General features: G+C 35.0%; 1 protein-coding gene across 6 annotated transcripts in view; it reads left to right on the forward strand.

Moving 5' to 3' along the window:
* The window catches only part of MIPOL1 (mirror-image polydactyly 1), a 301,649-nt gene extending 283,014 nt beyond the window's left edge, over nt 1-18,635 (forward strand). For all 6 annotated transcript variants that reach the window (XM_015061575.3, XM_015061576.3, XM_053224387.1 and 3 more), the window contains one exon: nt 17,921-18,635. In XM_015061575.3, coding sequence (XP_014917061.3) covers nt 17,921-17,987 — 67 coding nt within the window. In that variant the 3' untranslated portion in view covers nt 17,988-18,635. The remainder of the gene's footprint in view (nt 1-17,920) is intronic.
* Nucleotides 18,636-22,394: the final 3,759 nt, after the last annotated feature.

Here is a 22,394-nt window from a genome sequence, read left to right on the forward strand (position 1 = left end):
TGTCATTATAATCTTTTACTATGTAGTTTAAATGGCTTTAAATCTGTTGTATGATTGTATCATAATTTATTTAACCCATTACTGTTACTGTTGAGTTGCTTTAAAATACTGCTGCAGTGGACAGATTTGCAGCTAAATATTTGCACATATCTGCAATTACTGCGTGGGACACAGATTCCTGGAAGTGGAATTATGAGTTAAAAAATACTTAGAATTGCTAGAAAAGGTTTTAATTAATTAGAAAAACAATTAGACTATAGAAGTGCCATCTGAAGAACTGCAGATTTTAAATCTCTTCGGGTATGTGGAAAAAAGAGAAATATGGTGCTGAGTGTTTTATAGTGGAGAGATAACGTTTCATCTTGTCCTCTAATTATAAAATACATTACCATAAACACTTTCTGTGGTAAGAATGACCTAACTTTGGGGCTCCTGGGTGGCTCAGTCGGTTAAGCGGCCAACTTTGGCTAAGATCATGATCTCGCGGTCCGTGAGTTCAAGCCCCACGTTGGGCTCTGTGCTGACAGCTCAGAGCCTGGAGCCTGCTTCAGATTCTGTGTCTCCCTCTCTCTCTGACCCTCCCCCATTCATGCTCTGTCTCTCTCTGTCTCAAAAATAAATAAAAACATTAAAAAAATTTTTTAAAAAAGAATGACCTAACTTGTAAAAGCTGTATATAAAAGTATATACAGTGATAGCAGGAATTTAATTTGAATGTATTACTTATGGTACAAAAACCGAGGCAATTTTTTCAAACTTTCTAGCCTTTTTTACTAACGGCTTTTTTCATAGCTGTCAAAGACACTGGCACATAATAGAGCAGAATGATGTGAAGCCATAAAAGGCAGAGTGTGTGTCCCATCAAAGAGCTGCCTTACAGTAGTTCAGATTGAGAAAGTTTAAACAGGAGTTAATAGCTTGTTTTGAGGATAGTAAGTCATCTACTGTTCTCAGTAAGCATGTCAAAATAGTGGACCAACACTTGTGACAGGTTAATATAAATGATTTAAGACTTTGGGTGTATGTATATAGCATTAGAAGCACGCTGCCTATGAAAATTTTTTGGCAAAAAGGTAACAATTATGAGTAAGATGAACTCTTTTCAACTGTTCCTTTACAGCTGGCAATACCTTTTCACCTCTCCATTTATTTCATTGTAAGCACGAATAGAAAAATTTCATGGCCCGACTACATAGTACCTGGAATTAAAGATATATTCTCTCTTCTTGAAAAGATGCAGGATCTTAGAGATAAATGGGGGAGGCAACAAATTTGGATTTTATTTTCATTTGTTACTTTTATTACAAGATACAGAGAAAGACTGTAAACACACACACACACACACAACAGTGTATCATGTACTTAGCACTCTTTTAAATTTGGTGGAATAAATAAACAGTATGCCATAAGGCTCTTGCCCATAAGAAGTTTAGGGCATTGTTGTTTGCTTGTTTCCAAATACTGTTGCAGTGAACACACTTCTAGCTAAAAACTTTAGGCACAAATTCCTGGAAGCAGAATTGTTGGGTTCAAGACTATATGACATCTTGTATCTGTATATAATGCTAATAATATATTTAAAAATATATATATGTATATATTGCCTTGTTTTTTAAAATTATTTTATAGTATAGAATGGAACTAAATAACCTATTAATTGTTCAGGGCAGGTAGTACAGGGAGAGGGAAGGCCTCAAGGAAATTGAACTTGGCCTCTAGAATGGGTGGCGTATGAATAAGTAGAGAAGAAAGAGAGTGTAGAAGAGGAGAAACAGCACAAATGAAGCAAAGGTACACCTGTGAATGTATTATATAAGAGGAGATAGTTTAGAAGTCAGCCTGGCAGGAGTGTCCCATCCTGTGGGATTATATCAGATACGTGAGGTGAGTTGAATTACTATGCAAAGGCAGATTTCAGGGGTTAGGGAATAAGAAACTAACGCGGAGTTTTGAAAGCAGCAAAGGTCACTTGAAAGAAATAGCATTTTAGGAATATCAGGCTCACTTAGCACTGGGGAAGATTAATTGAAGCAGTATGGTTTTAGAAGTCAGAGTACCAGCTAAGGAGCAACGGTAATAATATAATAACAGACAACTGATGTGCTGGTATAGGCTGGTAGCAGTGAGAATGGGAGAAAAGGATTCATATCAGAAACACTATAGAGAAAAACTGTGATCTGGTGACTAAAGAGATGTGAAGGGTAAAGAAGTAGTCGGTATTTTAAGATTTTCTGCCTAAGAGATAGGAACAACACAGTGCCGTCAATAGGATGTCTTTTAGTTCAATGCTAAGAACTAATTTCATTTTCTTTTTGTATAACCCTAACTTATAAACTTATGAGAAAAAATATTAAGTTGAGTTTGAGAACACTACTGTCAGATGGCAGATATAAAACTCATCAAAATTGGCTTCCAGAAACTGAAGAGCAAAAGAAGGGAAGGCTTCTAAGGATTCTTCTCAAGGAATAATAGAAATACCCATGAGAATGTCTTTGGAATGATAGCTATTTAGATTATATAACTCTATTTCCCAGGTAATTAAACTCTTTCTGTGGAGTTTAGTGCTAAAAGTCAGAATGTCCAAAGTTATTCTGAATGATAAAGATTATTCTGAAGAGCTGTATCTCAAGCCATTCAAAGAGAGGCCAAATGTCAAGGCTGTGGTTTGAGGCGTCATTCTTCAAAAGGCAATAGGTAACTCCTCTACTGGGCAAACGGCAGATTATTTCCTGAGGTGATATCATTGGTGATATCTGAATTATCTGAACAGGCTGGTGGGTGAATACTTAAAAGTCCAGATATAAGCAGCTGAGAGCAGCATATAGAAAGAATTTTTAGAATTGTTTTATTTAAAAAGGCACATGATGAGGATAGCTATTAGCAAAGATTTACAGCAGTAATTCATTCCTATCATCTAGGTTATTTATTCAAAGAAATATTTCTACCAAATTTAGGTAACAAAATACATACCAGAAGATGTAAACACTACCATATTGTCCAAACCTAAACTAAACTGAGGAAAAATAACAAATTATAATTCATGTTTCATGCCTTATAGAATATCTGAAAAACCTTTAGGATTTTATCAGAAGGCAGGTTTGAGGCTCTTTTCTTCACACTCAGATGAGAATTGCTCTCCAATTAAGACAGAAGAATAGTTTTCATTGGCTTTACAAGTGGCTCTCGGGTACTTAGTTATCATAATTATAAGTCCTTATTTATTATCTTTGCTGCCAAATGTATGGTAGTTTCTAGAATATAAAAATCTATGTATTGTTAACAGTGCAAATACTGTAAATCTAAAGGAAATCATATGAAAAATCTATCTTGGTGATTACTCACTGTAAATAAATTAGAACATAAGTATAATTCACATTTAAGACCTTTGTAACTCAGTCCCTGAAGCAGTTTGCTAATGTCCTGTCAGCTGTGACCGTATGTCACTAACATACTACCAATGAATAATCTAGATACTGAGAATAAAGCCCATTAATCCCTAATACTAACACTTTAACACATATAAGAAAGATGTATGTGATTTAATTTCAAGTCTTTTATGGTGCTTGAAAAGTATTAACTGTGAAGTGAATGGATATTAAAGAATGGAAATTACATTTACAAGTGGCATATAAAAATCAGAAAGAAATGAAACTCAGTCAGAAATGCTCATCTTTCTATACCTCCAGAATTCTTTATCTATAAAGAATATATATATCTATAGATATAGATATATAAATATATAGATATCTATCTCTCTCTATATATATATATATTTGGAATAGACACTGTTTTTGAGATGAAAATACAAACTTCTTTTACATATGTAGTATTAATCTTTATAGCATCTTCCCTTTTATATGTTGTTTAACGGCAAGTTTAATTAAATAATGTATGTTCTACGGGCGCCTGGGTAGTTCAGTAGCTCAGGTCATTATCTCGTGGTTCATGGGTTCATGAGTTCAAGTCCCACATCCAACTGATAGCTCAGAGCCTAGAACCTGCTTTGGATTCTATGTCTCCTCTCTCTGCCCCTCCCTGTTTGCACTCTATCTCGCTCTCAAAAATAAATAAACATTTAAAAATTTAAAAAAATAATAATAATGTATGTTCTATGACTATTATGTGTCAAACTTTTCAAAGAACTCTGCCTTTTCATGGCCATATTACTTTGCTAAATATTTATGTTTCAGAAAGATTAATTTCTTTTATTTACATAAAGAATTTAGGACTCCATATACAATATCTGAGTCCGATAACATATAGTTTTAAACTGCCAGAAATAAGCAGTGACTACCTAGAAGTTTCATAATATCATGAATGCGATTAAACTTCAAACTTCTATTTACTATATCCTTATCTTGAAACCAAGGATCAGTTCGCCATAGGAAAAAAAACTTTGACAATATAATTGAACAGTTTCAAAAACACTTAGAAAGCAATGACTTATCAGTCTTAATTTTCAACAAAAGACACTCTGAAAATAGTGAAACTAATATTTTAAATAGGACAGTGATACAACCAACAAAGAATCCATTTTAGTCTAAAAGAAATAAAGGATTTCTATATGCTTTCAGATGTAATTTAAGCAAGTGTTCATATGGATTGTCCTAAAAGCTGGGAAGCAGGGGCAGAACACAAAAACCAGAATAAGAAAAGGAGAAGGAATCTTCCCACAAATCTGCATCCTTTTTGAATATACCAGTATCATACCCTGGTTCAGTTCTTAGAAATCAAGAGTTTTAAATGAAGTAATTTAAATGGTTGACCCTGTTATCAGCTTGTCTTTCCCATATTTTGTCATGTGCCTGCTTATCAGTAATCCACATCCGTGGCAACTTCATTCCTTTGTGTGCTTCATTTTTTTTCTCCTTGCAAGTTATGAAATCAAAAAGAAGAGACAAATTTTCAGAATCAGTAATTCATTAATGTTATCACATTAACTAAATCCCTCCTGAAGCAAAAAGGATAACCTTAACTTAGTTCTCACTTAGGGTGAAGTTTCATTTAAGATCTTTCCCACCAAGCTCCCAAACTCCCTCCATTTAAAAGAGAGGAATCTTGGGGTGCATGGGTGACTCAGTTGAGCAACCAATTCTTGATATCAGCTTAGCTTAAGTCATGATCTCAAGGTCGAGGGATCGAGCCCTCTGTGGGCCTCTGCACTGAATGCGGAGCCTGCTTGGGATTCTCTTTCTCTTTGTCTCTCTGTCCCTGCCTCACTGGCACTCTCATACGCTCTCTCTCTCTCTCTCTCTCTCTCTCTCTCTCTCTAAAAATAAATAAATAAACTAAAAAAAAATAACAAAATGACAAGAATCTATTCAGATAACTGCTTATTATATAATCTTCTTCTGCAAGGGCCCTTGACTAAATAAACTATTTACTTCAGGGGCGCCTGGGTGGCTCAGTCAGTTAAGTGTCCGACTTCGGCTCAGGTCATGATCTCACCGCTCATGAGTTTGAGCCCCGCGCTGGGTCTGTGTTGACAGCTCAGAGCCTGGAGCCTGCTTTGGATTCTGTGTCTCCCCCTCTCTCTGCCCCTCCCCCGCTCATGCTGTGTCTCTCAGAAATAAATAAATGTTAAAAAAATTTATTAAAATAAATAAATAAACAGACAAACTACTACAGATCTTCACATGGAGTAACTTGCTTTCTTTATTTTTGAAACCTCCTTTTAAGGGTCATCATCAAAATTTAAATCTATTTTTTAGAATCGAGAATGTAAATGAAATTCCTTCACTCTTTATTCCCTGTGTGTGTGTGCATGTGTGTATAATATCTATTCAGAAACAACTAAATAATATCCTGTTGATGTTTGAGAGCCTGTTAGGCTAGTTACCAAGTACCAGTTACTTTATGAACAAAATACACATTGTACTTGCTCTCATAGAGCTTCATGGGCTTTTTACTGGTGTTGAGTTTTCTTGGGAAACTTACATATGATTTGAATATCCTTTCATAGACAAAGTGAGAGTCCAATAAAATTGTCACTTGATCTTAATTCATCCTATTATCTCAATCACTTTCTGATGTTAAATTAGGGGCTTAAGCAAAATAACTCTATTATCTTCTCTAAGTCCTTTTCTAGTGCTGCCATAGACTAATTGGAATCCACCAGACTATGTAGACATCTAATTTACTAACATTTACAAAAAACATTTACTAAGATTTACAAAATCTTAATCTCTGGGTAAAATGATACCAAAGTTATTATTTTAAAATCCAAAACTTGAAATAAAATTACCTTAGAGATATAGTAACAAAGGAAATATAGCTTTACTCTTTCTCCATGTTCTAATTGTAAAATGAGATGAAACAAATGTAAAGAATGCCAAGTTTTACATTAAATTTTGATTGTTAAATGTTTAACTTTTATTTTTACTAGTCACGTAAATTGATGCTAATGACATTATGATTGATTGACAAGCCTGATTTTTCAACGTTACATGGAAGATGGCAAATGTTAGTCTACATTTAAAATAAAGGCAAGTTGGCTCCTGGGTGGCTCAGTCTGTTGAGCATCTGACTCTTGATCTTGGCTCGGGTCATGATCTCACAGTTCCTGGGTTCAAGCCCCGCATCAGGCTCTGTACTGGCAGTATGGAGCCTGCTTAGGATTCTCTCTCTATCTCTCTCTCTGTCTGTCTCTCTCTCTTCTCCCTCCCCCACTCTCACACACACACACACACACACACACACACACACACACACACACCTCTCGCTCAGTCTCTCTCTCTCAAAATAAATACGCTTAAAAAAATAAAATAGAATTAAGTTTTCAGTGCTTGTCTACACATTGAATAAGGAATGTGTGTATCTAATCTAAGCAGAGTTGAGTGTGCATGTACTAAGATTTTTTTAAGTTCTATTTAATCTCAGAGATAAAGTTTACTGCTTAATTTCTGAAGGAATGATAATTCTTTAAAGATAATGATATCTTCTAAGTGATAATGCTTCATATAATGACATCAGAGGAGCTAAATTAATCTATCCATGTTATTTTACCCTTTATTATAGTTACTTGAAATATTTTTTTATACAGCAAAATGGTTTTGGGGAAATGATTGAATTGGATTTGACATGAAATTTATGCTAGAAATCAACAAGCTAATTAGTAAATGGTTAGTCATGATGCATTAAAACTAAATATTGTTGACTGTATGTACCCAATTTGTTGTTTTTCTTATTTTTCTTTTAATAGTGTAGATGCAGCCAAAAGTATGAGTTGACAACAAATAGGGACAATTTTATATGCAGACAGAGATGATAATCACATTCCTGGTTTCATTTAAGAGATAATGCAATCCCCAAGATATATCTATTTTCATACCTATCAATTGATATTTAAAATTTCAGTATCAGAAATAAACAGATTTAGGTTATGCTTTGTTTCATAATATAATGCAGGAACTCATAGTAGCCTTTTTATCAATCATATAACATTGTTCTCAGAAAACATTTTTTTAAAGCCAGTATTAAGAATCAAGGGGAGGAGAATGCGAGAGGATTAGACTCTTAATGGGAAGCAAGAGAAATACCATTGGATCAACCTCTGCGCAGCATCGGTTTTAACTTTTGGTTTTTGGTTGTGGTTTTCTCTCTCTCTAGATGTCTTTATTACTGGTGGAATTCTGTTTCAGCAGTTATCACTACCAAATTATTTTAGGCTCTTTGAGAAATAAAGACAAACTTGACCACTCTCACAGTGCTGCCCCATGATTGGCCCAAACAGAACAAAGGTTACTTGGACTACTTTGTAAGAGGTGTAGGGAAGGCATGACCCAAAATCATTATGAAAACCATAATAATTTTGTAAACTTAAAAAAAATTTTTTTTTAATATTCATTTTTTGAGAGAGAGGGAGACCACGTGAGCTGGGGAGGGACAGAGAGAGAGGAAGACAAAGAATCTAAAGCAGGCTCCAGGCTCCGAGCTGTCAGCACAGAGCCCAACGTGGGGCTCAAACCCATGAACCATGAGATCATGACCTGAGCCAAAGTCGGACACCCCACCAACTGAGCTACCCAGGCACCCTTGTAAACTTTTATTTCCTGAGTATCATCTTGTGTTTGGGATAGTAGAGGTTGCGAAAACTATGTATACTTAATTTACATTACTGATTTGAAAGTTATTTTTAGGTCAAAACTAGAGCTGAGAATGCACCACTTTTGCTAAATGCAGCCTTTTCAACTGAATGTATCTAAACAAAACCTAGACATGTACTTTACTTCAGCCTATGAAGGCTGTAGGTTTACCAACATTTCAGTACTTGTGGGCATTCTTAAATCTCATGGCAATCATAAAGTATTGGAGAGACCTCAACACAGCAAACCAAGGAGGTAGTAAGAGGGCCTTTTTAAATGCACTCTTTGGTATCTACATAATCTCAAATATTTTACGAGGATTAACGGGAGACAAATGCTTGATACTAATTATTATATCCATGTAAATTTATCACTGACATGTTAACCAGGCTAAGATTTGTAACACAGTCCTTTGTCAAGACTTTTTAAAAGTTTCCCTAGACATTTGCTTTGGTAATATTTTTCTAAGAAATTAACAAATACCTTTTAAATCTGCTTTATTATAAAAATCTTAAAAGTGGTGCTCATCTAGAATTCCTGTTTATTATCTACTTATAATGAAATATTTGTGAAGTTCTTTTCAAAATATTTTGTATGGATTTATATAGTAAACAATTGTCCTATATCTTCTTTCCTTCAGTAAATTGGCCTGGTGATTGACTTTCTGTATTCTTGCCAGTATCAATTTTTTTCCTCATTATCTCTAGTATAATTACATTGGAAATCTTATTTTTGCTATTAATATTACAATGTCCTGTTCCAGATAAGTAAATTATGCCCATTTCCAGATTAGCCACAATTTATTATTAACACTGAGTTTGCCAGCAAGAATATAAAAATGTATTAGGCTTTAAATTTTATTAAAAAAACAAGATACATTTGTAAGTCCATATCCATTTAAAAAATGATATCTTTTTCGGTAAGGCAAAATGCATAATACCATCATAGTATTGTTAAGTTGGTAATATTTTGGAATTTATTATTTGCTTTTAATAAAGAATGACTCGTGGACTTTCCAGTGAAGTGTTTCAGTAAATATATCTTGAATGTTGAAACACAGGTAGACCAACCCTTAAAATTAAATTTAAAAATAGAGTAAATGCTATGTGCTGTGAACCATACCAGGCATGATATCAACTTAAGCAAGCAATGGTCTACAAATTCATCATATTTGCCAAATACCATCACAGCCCAGAAACTCTTGTTTCCATGCCACAGATGATCAGATTAGACCTATCTGGATATTTGTAAAAGCCCAAATTAAGCTCTTTAGGTACTCTAATTGAAATAGTTGAGTGCTTTTGGATGGCACCCTACAGCCAGTCCAGTTATGTTAGTTGCAGACCTACTCACTGATGTAGCCACTAAGGACTGATTATCTCTGGCAGCCAGGCTGTTCCCAGTTACCCATACTTGGTCTTGCAAGTCTAGCTGCATCTCAGAAATTAACCTCTATAACTGGTAGGTAAGGAGGAAGAACTCTAATATATCTTGATTTTAACAGTCATTTGGCAGACTATCTCAAAATACCTTTGTGGACAAGATCAAGAAGGGATTGCACAGTTCTGGTAATTCATAGCTAATTGAATAGGAATACATATTATGACCCTGTAGGGTTGTCTGTGAGAGTTTGTCTCAGTACTTTTTTTGTCCAACATATTTCAATTACCTAAGTTAAAAACATAAAAGGTAAGTTTATCATAAATACAAGAAGTGATAAACTCTAGATGCCAAAAAATACTAATTTGCTGGAAAAATGGGCCAAATTTACCAAACTGAAATCTAGCATACATAAAGGTAAAATCTTGCTTTTAATATCAATATTATGGAATAAAAATGGCCATGATTTTTTTTGCAACTGCGCCTGTCAAAATGTGGAATTTATTTCCCTGCCCTTTGAATCTGGGCTGTCCTGTGACTCCCTTTAACCAAGTGATGTTGTACAACTTTTAAGCAAGGCCTCAAGAGACCTTCCTGAGTTCAGTATTACCCTCTTGCTGATGTGTTCACCAGGTAAATAAGTCTGGGCTCATCTGGTTGAGAATGAGATACCACAGAAAGAAAGAGTCCCAGCAGAAGTCAGCACACCTGTCAGGCACATGACCACCCCACCCCAACTGACTGCAGCTGAATGAGTGAACACGGGCAAGGCCAGCAGAACCGCCTGACTGCCCCAAGCCCGAATGGACGTGAGTAAATAAAATAGCTGCCTTTTTAAGCCACTACGTTTCGGGTGGTTTATTGTGCAGCAATAAATGAAAAAGAAAAAGAAATATTAATCGTATATGATATAGAACAGGCTTGGCTTGGCCTGATAGTCAAAGCAGGCTAGCGTTTTAAGGTTAAGTCAGTAGTGAAACATGGCAGCATTGAAAGAGAAGTAAAAGTCTAAATCAACGAAGGTATCAGGCCCATGTTCCTTTATAATGATTAAACTGGATTATTATATAGGGGCCAATATTTTTAAAGACACTAGACATACCAGAGAATATCCGCAAAGAGTACCGATAATGGTGAGCAGTCTACTAACTTGAATGTACCAGCCATTTGAAGACTGGAAGTGTAAACAATAAAAACCAGTAAAGACTGCTTTCTTAACATTTTGATAACACCTCATATGAGAAATCAAGTAAGGTAATGATTTAAAAGGTATGTCTACGGGGATGAGTGGGAGATCCAAGGAGGTATGTTGAAATAAGGAATAGGGGCGCCTGGGTAGTTCACTTGGCTGAGGATCTGACTCTTGATTTCAGCTCAAATCATGGTCTCACTGTTGTGGGTTGGAGCCCTGTGTGGGGCTCTGTGCTGGGCGTGGAGCCTGCTTAGGGTTCTCTTTCTCCCTCTCTCTCTGCCCCTCCCCTGCTCGCACTCTCTCAAAAAAAAAATAATAATAATAATAATACAAGGAATAATTTTTGGCCATGTAATTATTATTTGGTTCCCCATTCTTTTCACTTTCTACCAATTCTTGTTTCCACCTTCTTCACCATGACTTTTCAACCCACTCTCCCATCTACTCCTACACTCACTTTTTCACTTACAAACTCTTTCTTCATTTTGTTTCAAATGTAAATAGTCTTTCTTCTTTTCTCAGCTTCATTCTTTCCTCATGTGGTATTTACTTATTTCTTATGTGTTCTTTTTGTGAGCATCTATGTGTGTTCATATTTATATGGCCGTGTCTCTATTTATTCACAAGTATATGTGGATATGCCCATTTTTATAAGCATCTGTGTATCTTTTCAGTTACATTTTGTGGCTAAAATGGAGCAAGAACTTCTTACCACATTGATTACAATTTATGCATGGGAGAATGGGTGCACTCTATCCATTGGCTAATCCATTAGCTATTCACTTTCATACAGCTCTGTGCTTCCTCCTTCCCCATCTTTCTCTCCTTCTCTTTATTCCTCTGATCTCAGCTCTTTTCAGTCTGCTTTGTGGCACCTTCTTTCCATTGTTACTACCTTGCATCTATCCACAACTTCTACACTGAATGTTTCACACACACATTCTACCTGAAACAAACTTACCAAGGACACTTGTTTCCTAGCAGCCCAGTCTCTTCCCCATACCCATATACTAGGACAGCAGCCTTTTTCCTGTACCCATATACCAGGAAGGAGAGTTCTTCTCGTTCCCCTTTGCTTCTTTCATACCTTCTACATCAATGTAAAAACACTCGCTCCTTTGAGATTTACACCATCCAGCTTTCTCACTCTCTGTCTCATCTTTTCAGTGATATCTACTGATCTCCTGATCAGTGCCATTTCCTTTAAATGTATTTCAGGCATCTGATTCAATGTCGTCCTTTCTATCTACCCCAACTTCTGCATTCATACTAAGAAACTTCGGTGTCAATGTCAGTAATGTGTCTGTTCCTTTGTCCCTTGAATGCTAATGACTTTTACCTCTTATCCACTTCAACTACAATAGATGTTGGCAGAACTTTTCTAAATGTGAAATCCTAAGATCACACTTGCCTCTCCAACAATAACCACAGCTTTACTCCCAACTACTCTTGCTTTTTAGCTTCACCACAAATTAAGACATCCAGTCTCTTGCTCCTTTCATTCTTTTTCTGAACTGACAGCCCTTTTAGACTTGCTTTCTTCCCTACCCAATCTGAATTCTAGGTTTAATCACTTTTTCTCAAGGACACAGTCTTCTTGTACCTATGTCTTACACTATAAGTCATAAACTCTCAATTACTTTTATTATTTCCCCTCCCCATATCTATCCCCAAAGGATAGACCTGATGTGAAAACTAGAAGTCATACTACTATGATGATCAGTAACTCTACAAATTTGCAGTCTCTAGCTATAGCTGGATCATCAATCTCACCTAATATTTCTTTTGCATATTCCAAGGCACCTCCCTTCATTGTTCACATTAAACATTCAGCATTTTCCTCTAGCCTTTTTCTGTACCCTATGTTTTCATCAGAGAACTTTGTCTCCTGCTCCATGGGGTAAATTGAATCTAGCGGACATAAGTTCTGTCAATTAACATCCTCCATACCTAAATTATCCACAGCTGTATTCTTCCTACCTCTTTCCCCTTAATCTCCAAGGAAAAATTGTATATATTTTTTAAGACAATGCTGTAAACCATGCTTATGATCCCGTCATCTAGACCCTACTTAAAAAGGTATCATCTTCCTGCCTTATACCTTTGTGTCTTCCTCTAGTCTTCTCTCCCATAGTTCACAAATATATTCACATGCCATCAGTTTCTTAAAAAACTTCTTCAGCCATACATTCCCCTATAACTGTAATCGTCTTTACTTTCTAGCCAAGCTCTTCTAAAACAGCCTGTACTTAGCCTTCAATTTTCACATTCCTCTCAGGCTTCCTCCTACTTCCATCATGCCATTAAAACTGCACTGAGAAGATGGTCCTTTCCCAATTGCCAAATCACATGGGCACTTCTCACTTTGATATTGCTTAACTACTTAAACTGTTGATAGATGCCTTCTTGAACTGCTCTTCTCTGAATTCTGTGACAGCACCTAGTCTTGATCCATCTTTTACATCCCTATATCCTCAAATTCTTTTGCCAGTCTCTTTACTTTAAATATTTGTTTTCTTTGGATTTCTATCCTATTCCCACATCTCTTCTTCTTCTTAATTTCTCTTTCTAAGCATTTCCATCTACTCCTGTGGCTTTCGTTACAACCTAGAGCAACCTAGTCATGACCCAACTCTTCAGCCTCAGTTTCTACCATTCTCCACCTCTAACTTTGTGATCCTGAGAAAACAAATGCTATCAATAGCACTTGACACATATCATGCTTTTCATGCCTCTGTGCCTTCACAGATATTATTTCCTTTGTCTGAAATGCCCATCCTGCCCCTCTCCATCCCCTCCCTTCTTAAGATGACTATTTCCTTCTTATCCTTCAATACTTAACTCGGGCAAAATCCCAGGAAGACTTTATATGCCTTTCCTTTCCTCCTCTACCCAAACTAGGTTCTGCTTAATATCTGTGTATCCTTTTATTACAGCATTTATCAGTAACTTGTTGTTGAAGTTATCCATATAAAGATCTATTTCCCCACCCTACTGTTCCTTATAAGCTGGGACCATGTCCTGCTTTTTGAATAATCAATGCCTAGAACAGCACCTGGTACATAGGAATTACCAAACAAATGCTTATTGATTGAACTGAAATCTATATCATAAACCTAGAATTCTCTCTTTAAGACAAACTCTTATATCCAAGTATCTACTTAACATCCTACTTATATGTCCCACCAACACCTCAAATTCATGTGTACCAAGCTGAACTCATCTTCACACACACATGCTCCCCAATAAATTCTTCTGTTCTTCCTCTGCACTGTCTTGGTTAGTATATCACTATCCATCTAGTCACCAAAATCAGACACCCAGTAGTCATCCTTCTTGCCCACCCCATCTCTCCCCATCCTGCCCTCAGAAGTCACTAAGTCCTTGGGATCCTATACTTAGATATCTTTCAAACTTGTCCCCTTCTTTCCATCTACACTGCTGTAGTTTTAGTTCAAGCCTTTAAGTCTCGTTAGGATATTGTTTTTTTATTATAGTAAATCTTCATAACAAAGTTTACCATCTTAACCATTTTAAAGTGCACAGTTATATGGCCTTAAACACATTCATGTTATTGTGCTCACAAAGATTATTTTAATCAGGAGCTATCTGGACTTCCTACCTATAGGCTAACCTGTCTCCATCCCATTCCTACATCTTTGCCACTATAATCTTTCCATAGTGCAGATGATGTTACTAGATGTGTTAAAACCCACTCACTGCTTCCCACTGTCACCATTAGTGGTTTCTTCACAAAGTTTTCACAGGTCCAAGCTGAAATGAGAAAACTAAATAAATAAAATGTACCAAGTTTTTCTAAATTTTTTCAACTTAATGAATGACAACATTGATCAACATAAATACTGAAACATGCATGGGGGGCAAAGTCAGTTTTGCTTTAGATATGCCAAGTGTCATATGCCTGTAGAAAAAGCAAAAGGAGATGTCTTAAAGGCAGTTGGGTATGTGAGTCTGAAACTCAGAAGGGAGTGAGAGTAATTCAAGCCCACAAAAACTCAGAAATATGCCTTAAAAGTTGGTAGTACTTTTGGGAGCAGTATAGTACACCAGAGAGATCAGGGGGGTGGTAATTAGACTTACCATCACATCCTAGCTCCAAACTCACTAGCAATAGGGCTGTGATCAAATTACCCTCTATATGTTTTGGTTTTGTCAACCAATGATAATGTATGTCTACTCTATGGAGTTATCATGAAAATTAAATATGTGCATAATTTGCTTCTCATAATTCATAGCACATAATCAGTGTTTATTAAGAATTATTTACTGTTTAACATATCTCATAATATTCATTAAGAGTGAAAAATAGGGGCGTCTGGGTGGCTCAATCGGTTGAGCATATGGTTTTGGCTCAGGTCATGATCTCACGGTTTGTGATTTCAAGCCCCACGTCAGGCTCTGTGCTGACAGCTCAGAGCCTGGAGCCTGTTTTGGATTCTGTGTCTCCCTCTCTCTCTGCTCCTCCCCCGCTCGTGCTCTGTCTCTCTCTCTCTCTCTCTCAAAAATAAATAAACATTTTTTTAAAAAGTGAAAAATAAAAGTAAACTGATTAGGAAAATTGGTAAATAACTATGTCGGAAAATTATGTATTCCATTGTAGTATATACACGTTATCTAAATACATAGAAAATATAAAAATCATGTTAATTGAAAAAATAAGATTTCTGTCTAAAATATATCTGTAAGTATATTTTTCAAATTTACTATAGTAAACAGTAGTTTGTAACTATTATTTCCTAATTACGTGCAATGTCATCAATTTACTTTGTTAATGTGTTACTAAAATCTCAGGTGAAATATACCCACAAATACTTTCCCAATTGAATTTAACTAAGAACTTAAGGAAAATTTTTCATGAAGCTAAATAATCCATTAAATCTGAAATCTGTCGCTCTCTAGTAACCGAGCCCTAGTGGAAGTAACTTTGAACTAAGAACAAGGAAACCAGGCCCAGATTTGTTACTGTTTTACTACAGTCCTTGTATAAGGGTTTACTTGTCTGTGCTTCAGTTTCTTCATATTTGAAGAACTCCTAATGGAGTTCTCCTAGTGGAGAACTCCTAATCCTCGCTCTAACCCTTTTCCTATTTCATGAAGCCCTTGGGAAACTACTGTTGAGTAACATCTGAAGCAGTTGGAACCTAATTTAATAAGCTACATACTTTTTTAAAGGATATTGTTGATTTGGACAGTAAAGAATAGCCTGCAGGCGAATCCACAAGGTGGTTCGACAGACGTATGCAGCTACCTTCCTGTTGGCACGGTCCACGTCTGGCAGGTGAATTCCATTCCTTACAAGAAGGAATAGGTGCTTCATTGTGTTTCAGAAGTCAGTACGCTTTTACAGAACGAAGTCATTGACATTTTTCTCATTTCTGAGATCAAATTTTCATAAATCATTCAACCTGGATAAACTGAGAATGTGGTTCATCTAGTAATTATTGAAACATAGTAAAGGGCAGTGCAAGATGTGATATTTAAGTATTTCCTCCTAACCTCTTACCTTAGCAAGGCATAAGAGTTCTAAATGGAAATATGTACTAATCTATAAAAAGGAAACTAAAGTAAGATGAGCCTATTAGCAAAGAAAAAGTCAAAAGAGGCACAACACAAATTCATCTCAGTAATTTGGAATGCCATTGATTCTGAATTCATAGTAATAATGATAACTATACAGAGTACAACTTTTCCATTATGAGGAATTTTTTTAATGGTAGTGTAAATCAGATTGTAGGGGAAGGATATAACTAACCAACATGAAAGTAATATTTTCTGCCTTTTTTACAATATATGCCAAAAAATGCTATTAATGGCCTGTCAATGTTTCCACTGGGAGTCATTTTTTAAGTTAATTGAGGTTACTATCATACTTTAACAATACATTTAAAATTTCATCCTGACATTTTTCTTGCCCTTTCTCCAAAATTAGGTTAGTGAAACTTTGTCTTAAAGAATTTATGTAATCCTATATAAATCATCATATTCTTGTTTTCTGTTAACTGAACTCCATATATGCACAATCATCCAATAAACTTGAGCTAACTTTCAGTGTTGCATGTAAACCAGAGTGTGTGACACTAAGAATACCCTCATTCCTTTAGGGTCTAGCTCTGTGCTATGTTTATTTGCAAAGGACCCTCATGCATGGATCCATATAAATGAGGCAAGCTGGAGCAGACTAGACTATGTCGCTCACCAGTCTTTGAGGAAGAAGATTGTGTATATATGAAAACTGGAAGATTTCTGTGTGTGTAACATCAAACATGATTTTTTGTTGAGGTTTTATGCTTTCCGTAAAAAAACATAATAACAGGAGAAAAATTAATGGTCTGATTCCATCATCTCTTCTCAAGCAAAATCTCACTGATCCACATGAATGTGATCTCCCTCCCGGAGAGTAGCCTAAGAACACTACAGAATAGACTTTTGAACTTTTGAATTTATTTTCAAACTTATTTTTAACTATTTTTAAACTTATTTTTAAAAACTATTTTTAAACTTTTGACTTTAAGTGGTGAGTTTTTAATCAATTAAAAAAAATCACATATCCTTGATTAGAAACTATAGAGTCGTTGCTAGCCTATTTACATTACTCAGAATAGAAACTTCTTTTTAAATGTAGTACCAAAAGTCTGGTTTTATTAGCATCAAACCATTTGTGTATACTTAAATTATTTTCATGCCACTAAAGCATGAGTTCTTTCCAGCTAGCTACCCAATTCCTAATTATTTTCATCAGCTGACTCTTTGAAAAAGGAAGAAATTTAATGCATATGAATTGTACAACATAATAATGTGTTACTTATTTACCTAAGTAACAGGTGTGAGGTTGATAGTATTTCTGAATTAAAATATGTACTTCTTAGGTAAAAATCAGTTTGAAACTGCTCTGCATTTAATGTGCCATCTTCGCATTGCATAATAAATGATTCATTCACAGCCTTCATGCAAGCAGGTAAATGTAGTGAAATGAGTATGTTATATTTTTTCATGTAGCGTCTAAAACTGACATAATCTGAAGATGTGGGTTAAAGTTTGTGTTGTTACTGTTTTTTTTAACCTCAGATACATGGCACTCTGCACCAGTGTCTCTTGCTGACAGTAATGCTTTGTCTCGTAACACGACTACCAAGACTGCTTGGTCACAGGCAAATACTGTTCTTTTTCAGCCAAAACATTCCTGACAATAATTGTACTTTTTGTATCCTTTTTTTCCCCCTCCCCCCACCTGCCCCCAACCTAGGCTGGAAAGGCTGGTGGACGTCCTGAGGAAGAAGGTTGGAACAGGGACCATGAGGACAGTGATCTGACTGAAAAAAACGACAGTCTGGGGAAGCAATCACATCTGGTGACCAGGCTGCTTCATTCAACACTGTGTAAACACTAAAGCCTTAACTTAGCAAACAGTTGTTAGAAGTGGGACACTCCAACCACATTCCAAGCTGAGATAAAATCAGATCACAAATGTTTAACCACTTTGCTGCTGACTTATTTATCCAAATGTATTAACTACAGACTTTTACCAATGAGTAGCTATAAAGTTGTAGCTTATTTTGTAACTATTTTATATCACTCTATTTGATATAAATCTTTTTACTGAGAGGCCATTATAGGTCATATCTTCACATACGGCCCTTTCTGAATCAAAATGCAGCAAAGTAAATATTGTCTAAACCTTAATCCATTGTGTTAGGTCAGAACTTCAAATACGTGCATTTTTCAATATAGAGTTTATTTCTTAACTGATGAGAGCAGCTCAGACATGAGAATGTATAGTCTTCCTCCAATGCATACACATGATCTTTGTTAATATTAAAGAATCTTAAATATAAATACCAAGAATTAAATGTATAATTTGCTCCAATAGTTTGGTACATTAAAATTACATTAATCAAGGAATGATTTTTGTTTCACTACAAATAATACAAACTGTTTTCAATAAAAAAGAGGATATTGTTCATGTGTACTTATGGATTCATATTGTCGATGTTTTTAATGTTGTGTCTGAATAATGATCTAAACTCTATTTAAACTGTAGAAATTGCCAAGTCTGTCTAATAGGCTGGGACACCTCTGGCTTGAAAATTAGCATGTGCCAGCATGACTCTCAAAGGCAAGAGGCCATCAAAAACGTTAAGTATTCTTTTTGATTATCTTTATTTAGGTTATCATTTGAATTTTTGTTGTGAAGAAGGGGAATCCAAGATACGATATACAGTAAAATTGTAATGTAAAAATATAAGGATATGGAAAAAAGAAAACTGGCAGTTTGGCTTGGTTACCTGCTTTTCCTTTTATTTAAAAAATTGAAATAGTAAAGCATAACAATCACTTCTAGTCATATGAAATTATGAATAAAACCAAGATTTATGTATTTGGCTACAGAAAAAAATACCTTCTTTTTTTTTAGATTGAATAGATGAGAGGCCAATAGAAGATGACTGTGGCCGCAACAGGATGAAATAGGCAAGTAGAGATTGAATTCGTGAGAATTTTGTGGGAAAGTGAAAATTTTTCCAAGCCCATACAATATTTTAATTTAGCTTTAAGACCGAGGTAGATTCTCTACCATTGCGTATTTTCAGGACAAGAACAGAATAGTTTATTGCACCATGCTTTGGATACACCAGTGGAGATTATTCATGTGATTTTTTTTTTTTTTTTTTTTTACTCTTGCAGGAAAACATAAGGAGCTTTATCATAGGGCCACAAAAGAATCATAATGTTAACAAACTCGATTTCCTTCTCATGGAATTTTTTAAACTCCGTGGCCATTAGAACCATTCCATTAAGTTCAAATTTAGAGTTTACTCATGTCACCTGCTTTTAATTATTTTTTTAAACTATTAGAATTAGAAAATAAGGAGCAACAAGGGCTAGAAATAAGCTAACTGGATTTCTTCTACAGTCCCAAAGAGATTATAGCCTTTCATAGGCCAGTGACTATATAAATAGAGAAATTTGAAATAATGTGGTCATGCATGGAGTCTCCCCTCTGGGCTGTCATGGAAACATGTGGGAGCCCCTGTGTGAAGGAATAGTGCCTTGCAAATCATACAGGTAAGTAAAGAGGAACAGTTCTTGTCACAAAATAGTCCATTCCTGAATCCTCTTCAAGTAAACCTGAATTTTCAGGTTAGTCCTAAAGAACAGACAAATCTTTCCTGAGTTATTTTGCTTGGGGTTTTATAAAACACACAGTAAGCATAAAGACATTTTACAGCTTCCAAACATCTCTTTGTGTACTGAAATGATTAGATTAGAGCAACCAATTCCTGTAATCAATATCCAGAACTTTGAAAGAATCTGATAGTGTAAAGTTAAATTTATAAAACAATTCTAACATTTACTATTATCAGTGTAGGTAACCTCCGCCAAAATACCACATCCCCTTGAAGATGAGTTGTCTACAAAATTACAAATGCTAAGTATTTCAGCCAAATATTATCATTAATTGATTTCTTATACTTAAAAATGTCCACCAACAATGTTTTAAACCGTCTTCAGTTTTGTTCATATGAAGGAGTTACCTAGCTTCTGAGATCGGTTCTCTAAATACTCGGTAATATGATGATGATGGTTTTAGTGCTGTTGTTATTATTATTACATTGTACAATTGAAGAAGTAGACTCAGAATCCTAGGAATTTGCCAGGGACTGGCGAGGACTTACAGCTGAGGTCTTAGGACTAAACTCCATGTAGCTGTAGTTCTCTAAACCTTTCTGTAAGGAAAAAAAAGACTGAAGATTTTAACTCTTGCAATTTTTATTATTATGCCATTTCTTTCCTACCAATACATATGAATTCACCAACAATTGAGATTGTATGCATTTCTTTTAGTGAAGTACAATAATGTGAACTGCATGTTTAAATAGCATCACATTTTTACTATCTCTCTACAGTGTTACAGTAGCAGCATGCTTTGCCTTAGGCTACAGTCATTGGGAATACTGTGACAATTCATTGTTAATAATAAATAACCTTGAGTTGCTTTGTGCCTGATGCCAAAACCTGACATTGTAGTTTTATTGAATGGTGGTCTGAACTTCAAGGCTTACTTTATCTCCTACAGCAACTATTAGAAGTGGAACTGGTTATAAGCAAGTTATAAGCAAGGTTATTGGTTATAAGCAAGGGATAACCAGTTATAGCAAAGTTATTAGTTAATTATTAATATATGAGAAACTTTAATTCTACTTTTATAAATAAGCCGTTATGTTAAAATAATTTAAAATATTCAAAATATGATATCTAATAAAACATTTTCCCTTTTCAATGAGAAAGCTGATCCTCTGTATATATCCTTATTTCAAATAAACTGAAGAATCTTGTCAGTCATTTACTGACAGAATTTATTTCAAAAAATGTTAGAATATTCAAAACTTATAGTTTGAATATTAGATATAGTTGCATAGAAAAGCATCTTTATATGTTGCATTTTTAAAGATTATGGTTATTTTTGAAGTTTCTCTTTTCAAATACTCATGATTAATGAGTCATTACAATGATAAAACATTTTACACATGACTTACACATTTTATCTCCTCACATAAGTAAGGTTTGTGTGGAACCCGGATTTTTCCCAAACATCATTTTGTTATTGATAACTGTTATTTACAACTAACCTATCTATTAACCTATTCATGTCTATATACATGTGTATATCTGGATACTTAGAGCATACACACAGACACACACAAATACATTTGCCTTTTTAAAAATTTGATTTATAAGTCCACTGTTAGGCTCCAGTGACTTAAGCATTTTGTTCATGTTTTATTAGAAATGCACGTGGTTTCTGAGGCTTTTAAACAAATACATGGAATGGTTGAAAGATTTATATTGCTCATGCTTAGCTAAATATGTCATCTCTAGAAAAGATGTGGTTTGTTTTGGCACTGTTTTAAAAACCCAAATATTTTAAACATTTGTTAAGTTGGAGCTTGCACATTTGAACCAGTAGCATACGTTCCAGAATAGTTTCTCAAGTTACCAAACTTTCTGTAATCCGTTTACTAGAATAACCTCTATTGAAAGGTTTTTCTGTTCTTTTTTTAAGTACTTTAATTTATAGGGTTGGAGTTATTATTTTAATGTAGGATTTCATAGATAGAATTGGACAGTGATGAATGTGTATTTTTGAGAATCATCAAAATACTCTATACTGTTGATATTTCTTTGCAAAAACTTTAATATACTTATTTTTAATTTTATTGTCATCTAAAAAGTTTTGGAATACACTGGTACTTTTGAAGTCACCAGTTTCTTGACTATCTGATTATTAACAAAGGTGAATTTTTTAAAAAGTTTTATTTATTTTTGAGAAAGAGACAGAGCGTGAGTGGGGTAGGGGCAGAGAGAGAAGGGGATACTGAATCCGAAGCAGGCTCCAGGCTCTGAGCTGTCAGCACAAAGCCCGATGCAGGGCTCAAACTCACGAACTACAAGATCATGACCTAGCTAAAGTCAGACTTTCAACCGACTGAGCTACCCAGGTGCCCAATAAAGGTGCATTTTAATGCACAAACTCAAATATCTAAAATATATATTTACTTTTTATTCACATAAAATCCCCTACTGCAAATCCTACACATTTCAATGCAATTCTGAGACAGTGATCTTAATCAAATTTATAATGATACAATCCTGAAGACATTGCACTGGATATGCCTATAAAATATACTACAGTAAGAAAACAGATTAAGTTCACCATCAAA

Source organism: Acinonyx jubatus, chromosome B3 (assembly GCF_027475565.1).
Source record: "Acinonyx jubatus isolate Ajub_Pintada_27869175 chromosome B3, VMU_Ajub_asm_v1.0, whole genome shotgun sequence".
Classification (NCBI taxonomy): Eukaryota; Metazoa; Chordata; class Mammalia; order Carnivora; family Felidae; genus Acinonyx; species Acinonyx jubatus.